This window comes from Austrofundulus limnaeus, unplaced genomic scaffold (assembly GCF_001266775.1).
Source record: "Austrofundulus limnaeus strain Quisiro unplaced genomic scaffold, Austrofundulus_limnaeus-1.0 Scaffold70, whole genome shotgun sequence".
Taxonomy (NCBI): Eukaryota; Metazoa; Chordata; class Actinopteri; order Cyprinodontiformes; family Rivulidae; genus Austrofundulus; species Austrofundulus limnaeus.
This window is the reverse complement of record NW_013952472.1, coordinates 530912-539364: the sequence shown is the minus strand read 5'-3', so window position 1 is coordinate 539364 and position 8453 is coordinate 530912. Positions and strand designations below refer to the sequence as shown.

The 8453-nt window shown below is 37.6% G+C and overlaps 1 protein-coding gene across 1 annotated transcript in view; it reads left to right on the top strand.

The window, feature by feature from the left end:
• The first annotated feature begins 6601 nt into the window (after positions 1–6601).
• The window catches only part of ogfr (opioid growth factor receptor), a 13158-nt gene continuing 11306 nt past the window's right edge, over positions 6602–8453 (top strand). Inside the window, exons 1-4 of the mRNA XM_014010541.1 lie at positions 6602–6894; positions 7355–7420; positions 7522–7603; positions 7692–7770. Coding sequence (XP_013865995.1) covers positions 6769–6894; positions 7355–7420; positions 7522–7603; positions 7692–7770 — 353 coding nt within the window. The 5' untranslated portion in view covers positions 6602–6768. The remainder of the gene's footprint in view (positions 6895–7354; positions 7421–7521; positions 7604–7691; positions 7771–8453) is intronic.

The window sequence follows — 8453 nt, the reverse complement described above, 5'->3', positions numbered from 1 at the left end:
GAAAGAAAGAAAGAAAGAAAGAAAGAAAGAAAGAAAGAAAGAAAGAAAGAAAGAAAGAAAGAAAGAAAATATGTATGAGCAAGGTATAGCAGCAGCAGCAGCAGCGACTGAATAATGCAGGTGGATTTATTCGCAGCTCTTTTGTTCCTATAGAGCAGGCCGCTCTCTGTGCTCCTGGTTTTGCCTTAAGTGGCTAAATCAGAACACTTACGAGCCTGTTTGGTTTCAACCAGCTCTCCATAAATCAATTATTTCTCAGCTGATAAGAGAGGAACCTGGTGCCCTAACAGCCACCAATCAATCCAGACAACTTCACTTTGTGTCCTTTTCTAACCTTGAGGACCTGGAACAAAGCAGGGGGAGGGCTACATGGACTCAGACAGATGAATGCTTTGGTAAATGAGTTCTGCTATCTGTGTTCTCACTAAGGTACATCATCACCCAGGTACTTTAAATCAGAAGAAACACAATGTGAAGACAAACCTGCTCAGGAGAGATCAGGTCAGCCTTTGTTCCAGCATCCTTATAGTGTGTCCAGAATGTCCCTTAGACCAGCAGGATATTTGTAGCTGGCCCAGATCCTTAGATGGGATAAAGCACTTGAGTGTGTTAAAGCTCAAAGTTCAATTCAACAAAACTTGACATATTTGGGTTCATTTGCTCAAACCGGTACAAAACGTTTGTTATAATTATAACTTGCAAAAGATTTTTAAAAAGTCAGTTTGCAGCCAAAGTCAATCAGTGGAGCGAGAATAAAAGAAGCAAGCTCAGAACAGTGTTTTTATTCTGGCATGGAGAAATCTAATCGAATGAAAAACGTCCATTTCTCTTAATCACACCATCAAGAAATATAAAGCAAACAGCAGGTGGTGTGGTAATGATCCAAAAACCAAATTAATAGTAAGATCATTTCAACCTGGAGAGACTCACACAAGGACAGACTGAAATTAGGAAGTAAATTTATTGACATGAATGACAGAGTTTGGTGCTCAGACCCCGGCAGAGGATACGAGCGCTGTGAGATGATGTAAGCTCCGATGAGCTGCTTGAGATGAGGGGTAGGAGTATTTTTATTTATATATAAAGTATTTATATATATTTTATGTTAGATGAAAATGAATCCTGACATCTGATGCATTCTAAGGTTTGTTCACAGTCTGTGAGAAGCAATGCAGATAGTACCATTGTCTAGTGCAGTTAATCAGGAAGTGATTAACTGCATATTTACATTTTCCACATCAAGCATATGTATGTTTTATAATGTTTAAATTCACAAAGGCACCTACAATCCTCATTGATTCATCCTGAAAGTAGTCCTGTTTTATCAAACCTTTTGAAAGTTTCCCAGGGTACGCAGTGGAACGATAACTTTGTGTCAGAAGGCAAATTTCTCAGTAAAACTAAACGGATCTGAATGTTCTGTGACATCAATAATACATTTTAAAATAGAAATGTTTAACAGATACACGAGACGAGATGGTCTAAAGAGAAACACCTGTGAATGGTTTGGATTTTAAACTTTAAGGCTTTCAACTTTAACAAATCTGCTGGCAGATTTGGGATATTCTATCTCATTAAAAACCTTTTCAAACTAATGTTTTCTTTAAAAACACAGTACTGTGATTTAAAACATAGTACAGTATAATAGTGCTTAAACATGACCAAATAATAAAGAGATGGTAATAAGATGGCTGTTATTTTTAGAGGTTCATTCAGCAGCATCTTTATCCCATAAGATGATCACTTAAAAATGGAAATATGAAACATAACTCAAGTATATTTAAATTAATGATATTTAATAGAACCCCAGGATCACTTCTCACCTGCTGCATGATTTCAGTTTTAAATGAGGATCTCACATAATCTGTTATCACTCTGAGTTTGTGACGGGATCGACAGTCAGCTTCTTACAAACCGAGTTTTTGCTTAATGTCTGTAAAACTGATTTAGTAGTACACATCTTTATATTCTCTAAGTTCAGTGGGTTGTGGCAGCCATCTTGAATCGAATTAATTCCAAAAGAGAATCAGCTGTAGCTGTACATCCAGGGACTACATCCTGCGAGTTTCGTAAAAGTTTGTCTTTTGGTTCAGAGGATATTTTGCTAACAGACAGATACAGACATGGAGAAAACATTATTGTTCACATTTAGCCTTTTAGCAGTGCTAATGAAACATTCAGTGTTTCTGTGTTTGTATTAATAAACAGCTGTCGTTTGGTCATGTTACCTCAGTCTTTTGTAGGGCATCATCCCAGCTTTAGTGACCTGGGATCTGCCGTCTCTAATTTTGGCAACAAAAAAATACTTTTTAATACTTCCTGAGAAAGGTGGGAAACTAAAAGCTGAACTAAACAGATGTAGAGGTTTATCCAACATTTTCAAATCAATGAAAGAGAAATTGCAGACAACTAAATAATCTGCTTCTGCGCTGAAAACAATTGTTTTCATCTAAACTCGCAGGAGAAAAGGACGGGGATTTTTTTGAAGCTGAAGCACAAAATAACAGTAAAGCCTGGATGCCTGCAGAGCCCACCGGTTACCACAGTAACTACGTACAAAAATAGTAAGCCACCCCAGCATCTTCTCCACTCCACGAAAACACATGGTTCTATTTATACCATCTAATGGTGAAATGAGCCTGTGTATAAGTGCATCAGCCCAATTACTGTCAAAAAATGAATAACACGGTCCAATTATCGGTTGCCACCTTTGATATCCAGTTTCTGCTGCTGGTCCTTAAAACATCAAACAGGAAAACGACTTAAAGGACCGCGAACATCACTGGAACCAGATGTGGTGATAATTTAAGAAAGGTGTGTTTGTGTGTGAATTGTGTTCATGCTGACATGAGGTTAGTCTCATTTGGAAAATGGAAACTGACCAGACTTGTTGTTTCACTGTACAAACTATGAACAAAACAAATGTTGTTGTTTTGTTCATTCTTCAGATGTTTATCGACAAAAACATTTTACTCATGTATCCAAGACACAGCAGAACCTGAATAATTAACTTATTTTTATTTTATTTAAAAGTGAAACAGTGATGATGTTCTGCCCATATCTACATTTGTTTGTCTGTTAGCAAAATATCCAATGAACCAGTTCACATATTTGAATGAAACCCTCATAAAGTAATCACTGGGTGGACATTTAAGACTGATTACATTTTGGAGTCAATCCCATTCAAAATGGCCGCCTCAGCTAAGCAATTTTAGCAAACAAAACAACGATAACTCATTTGGTTTTACAGATATTGAGCTCAGACTTGGTGTAGTAGGCGAGAATTGATCAGAAAACATAGGCTAAACGCTAACAGATCAATGCTGCCTTTTAAACGTCGTCATGGACTATTAAAGTCAACACTGTCAAATAACCTCACATTGAATGTTTCAGAAAATAATTATTTGGTGTACATCTACAACTGATTATTTTTTGGAGACAACCAGTGCTGGACGTTTTTGCAAATGGTGGTGCAGGGGTGGCCAAGGTGTTATCCAGGGGGGGAAGATACAAATTAAGAAAACTACCCTGGATTTGAAAATTTAAGATGGCCACCACAACCAAATTTAAATGGTTATAATTTAGCCGTTTTAATGCTACATTCACAGCGAATGTGTTTTGAGCATCTAAAATGTGCCCAATGCCTCAAGTTGGACACGTTACGTTCAGACCGGGACAGAGACTAGACGCGCCTGAATGGGAGGAGCGTCTTGGTTTTTTTTCCAATCTGTCTGGCAGAAGAAATAAAGATAAAATAAAGAAAATGGCTTTGCTTTATTTACTAAGAGCATGCGAACGTCGCGCACACCAGATAATTATTCACCAGATAATTTAGAGGCGGTCTGTTTGGTGAGTTTCACCACTCCAGGAGCTGCGAGCTGACAAACTATGTTTGTGTCCCGAGCTCAGTTTAACACCGCGGCCAGTTTAATGAGCCACTGACCAACATCAGTGCTGATATCTCCTGCCAGAACACCAACTGCAGACGGTCGATTTCAGCTAAAGAGCTCCTGTGCATCTGTTTCAGTTTAGTGGGCAACTTTCAGGAAACCGTCACGTGGAAAAACGAGTCTCTGATTGGTTGACGCGGCACGTCGAGCAACAAAAGTTCAGATTTTTGAACTGGAGCGTCGGCTGCTTTGGACACATGAACGGAAAATGCTAAAGCGCACCTAGCGCTTCCTTGCTCACCGAGCTAAACTACCTAGACGCGCAGCGAGACCCCTAGACGTGCATCCACCATAGACTTTGCATGTGAACCGACCACTCCTGCAGCTCAAAACGTGTTTGGTGTGAACGTAGCATAAGACTAACTGAGCTCAAATTTGTTGTGGTGTAGCCAAACATGATCGCTAGTCCCAATTTAAGCTAATGCTAATTTTACAAAGGGCTATAATTGAGCCATTAAATACACACTTGAAAATAGTAGTAGCCAAGAATAACCTTTAACAAAATCTGAACGTAAATACAAAACCCAAGATGGTCACCAAAGCGAATTGAAATAGTTGGACATCAGCCATTTTTTAGAAATACTGAGCTAAAATTTGGTAAGGTGGCCAAGAGCAATCACCATGTCATTTTGAAATCCCAATTTTTAGTTTTTAGAGATATTAAGCAGAAATTTAGTGTGTTGGTAGCTGAAAGCAATATCTAACAGACTCTAAAGTCAATTTTAACTAATCCAAGTTGTCCACCAAAGCTAAATTCAAATAGCTACAATTTGGCTATTTTTGAGCTGAAATTGGGTGTGGTGGATTTCTGTATTAATTCGCTGGTTTAGAAAAATCTCTATTTTTATTTTCACACATTGACAGGTTCCCTCTACACTAGATAACACAGCTGCATAACAGGTATTTACTTTGTTTTAGCTCTAACTGACCATCTTTTATTGCCAATTACCTTCCCCACCCCCACTTGTCAATCATTTGGTGGGGTGGCCAATCAGGTGCCCTCTGGCCACGCCCCTGGAGACAGCCAAATTCTTCAGTCTGAAAAAGGTTACATAACGTCAGATTTATGCACAAATGTAGTCACTTCTGATGGGTTTAAAAATAACGATCCCATCAGACTTATCTAATGTCCACCAGAATATGAAATGTTCAGCACTTATCACAGCAGGCTAGCATTTACACAGTCAGCAAACCAATTTATTCCACAAACCTAAAAGGATTATATTTTTCAAGTAACTTTGCAACCATGAACACCCAACATTTCTGCAAAGGTATGGAAAATACATAGCCTAAAAATTTCATTGGGTGTCCTTATCAGTTCAATAAATTGTCTTGGATGAGATGTTTTAGGTCGCACATCATCCTGGAGGAAGAATTAGCCTTTTTATTCCTCTTTGCTCTGTTACAGCACAGTGTTCTCATGCTGCTGAGGCCAGCTGGTAACAAATTACAGGAAGGGCCACAAAATGTAGCTCAGTTAAAAGATGAACTGATAGAAACAAAAACAATGGCTGATTGCTAGAACCCTACTTCTTTATTGCGTCATTGTGTTTTTCAAAAAGCATTTTTAAAATTACAGATTGTGTTTTAAAAAACACATTAATTACAAAGTAATAATTAGTAGCGAAATATTTGTTTAGGGCAAAATGGAAAGGATCGTTTGATTATTTATTTGTTTGTTTGTTTGTTTGTTTGTTTGTTTGTTTGTTTGTTTGTTTGTTTGTTTGTTTGTTTGTTTGTTTGTTTGTTTGNATTTATTTGTTTGTTTGTTTGTTTGTTTGTTTGTTTGTTTGTTTGTTTGTTTGTTTGTTTGTTTGTTTGTTTGTTTGTTTGTTTGTTTGTTTGCTTGTTTGCTTGTTTGTTTGTTTGTTTGTGTTTTCATGCTAGGGCTTTTTTATATCTTGTATTGCACTTCTTGTTCTTATGACTTTTACAAAGAGTGGCATAAATTATGAATCAATATTTTTCTTGTAAAATCTGAGCAGGAATCAATAATTAAATACTGATGAACAAGCAGGTTTTACTGTGACATTTAAAACAAAGTTTCAGCTACATGGAAACCTGTTGCAGCCCCCACCTCAGCACAAGCACGTTTTGTTCAGATATTCGCTTATTTCACATCACGTGTAATATTACTCCTACTGCAGTAAGCTTTTTTTTTTTTACATTATGTGTACCTTGTATGGCTGTCTCTTTTTTATTTAATTGTTAGGTAAGTTTGGTCATTTGTCATAGAAATGTGGCTTTGCCGTTTTATGTAACAGTATGGTGAAGAGTTTTATTTTCTGTTGTTGCTAATAAAAGCTGCCTGACTCAGCTGTGTTGCACTTTACCACCTGCAGCCAACACAGCCTGTGTGTTGCGTTCAAACGCAATCGGAAATTGCTGTTTCGGAGATAGAACAGATGAAAAAACATCAACGCAACAAATTACACCGCAGCGGAGTTTATTTATTTATTTATTTATTTTAGGTGTATAAAATTGACATGAGAAGATATATCTTTATATTAATTGAAAAAGATCTCCAAATGTGAACTTATGACATTTATTTGAAGCTGTAAACCCAAAGAGTTGAGTTCTACTCTTAAATCAACGAGAGCTCCTGAAGGCAGCATCGGTGCTGCAGCGGCTAGCAAAGCGGATCTGCTGCTGCTGCCTGATGATCATGGTAGACTGGGAAGACGGATGGTCAGGTCAGGGCCGTCCTTACCCAAATTAGAAAATGAAAGTGTAACCTCATTTATCCCTTTTTTATTACCTACTCTGGCCGCGCATTTATTTAGCTTTAGTGAGCCGTGGAAATACCTTCAATCTAATAATGGAAGACGACTGTGTATGTGACTACGACTCGACTTGGGACACAGAGAGTGATGGTGACGACCCGGCCGGAGAGAGCCAGACCCGTCGGTCAAGTCAGGACAAAAATAAGTCATCGTGGGCTATAGTACGTACGTTTTTGTTAGTCAACTAAACTATAACATGCAACGATATTCTCAGGCCTACTAACTCATTGCTTTAATATGCTGTTTAGTGCGAAGCTAATATTAGCTTTCTGTCCACTGCTGCTGCAGACCCTGCTAACTAGCCCAGCTAGCCAATGGCGTTAGCTTACTTTTTTTTTTTTTTACATTTGGCGTTACGACGTGAGCAGTCATAATTTATAATTAATTAAATAAAAGTTAGCTTTTATTCAGTTAACTGTTTCTCTTTGTGATTGTAAATTAATTAAACCCGGCGTTATGCGTCAGTTTGCAGAAGAGAGCCAGCTTCCCGGTGTTAGTAGAGAAATAATAAGGGTTGTTTCATTATAATGAACGAACCATGACTTTTTTTTATCAGTATATAGCAATGCTTCATTATTCCTGGAAAGAATTTGGTTCACGTTTATGACCTTTTCTTTACAGTGGCATCATGCGCCCAGAAACATGAGGGCAGCAAAGGACATGCAGAACTACAGAAGAGGCTATCCTGTAGGTCCCACCTAAACACATACACACCCACTAACAACCTAATTAAATAGACACTGTAGATTTATTATTGCTGGCTTTGTATATATATATTTTTTTTACAGAATTTAGCAGATGAGGAGTGCTCGGAGGATAAAATGAATAACTTACAATTTTACCTAAACAAGTTTCCGTCTGCTCCTGATGGTAATGAATGAACATTTATTTAAGATACCTTCTGTTCTTGGGATAGTTGGGTTTGTTGTAACTGTTTTTTTCCCCTTATTTGGCACAGATGTCTACATCGAATCATTTCTTAAAGAATGGAAAAACGACTATAAAAGACTGGAGAGGGTTCACTCCTACATTCAGTGGTATGTGCTGATGCAAATGAATGCTGTTTTATCCAAACATTACAATCTGAGGCCATTTAAACACACTCCTCAGTTGAATTAGTTACATATGCTGCATTTGTGAATCTCTAGACTTTCCACAAGCACCAGTTCCTGACTGAATATTTGAATCTTGTCACATGTGCGTCCTGCCAAGTAGAGTACATTTTCAGTGGCTAATGTGTTGAAGAACTGCATTTACTGCAGACATTTGGTACATTTTTCTGTACTTCATTGTGGAAACCATGCATAGCATCAGAATGAGTTTCAACTGACACCACTGCAATTACCATAAGCCTATGTTTATGAGATGAATTATCATTATTTTTAATTATTAATTTAACTGATTCACCTCTAAGGCTTGTTTCAGATAGCAGGTAAAAATATGTGGCCCATATTCAATGTTTTTAAGACAGTCTAAGTGTTAGAGAACAGATTTTAGTTTTTTCAAATTGGACTCAGGTCTTTTCATGTGTGTTAATGTTTTTTTCAGTGATCTCAGTCTGAATAGTCATGTCACATTTTATTTACATCATTGAGGTAGGGGTGCATGGATCAATTCAAACATTGTTGATATATTAAAATTATAACATCATGCAGTTAAAAGCTTGGAACTCCACACGTCTTCAGCTATTGTGTGTGTGTGTGTGTGTGTGTGTGTGTGT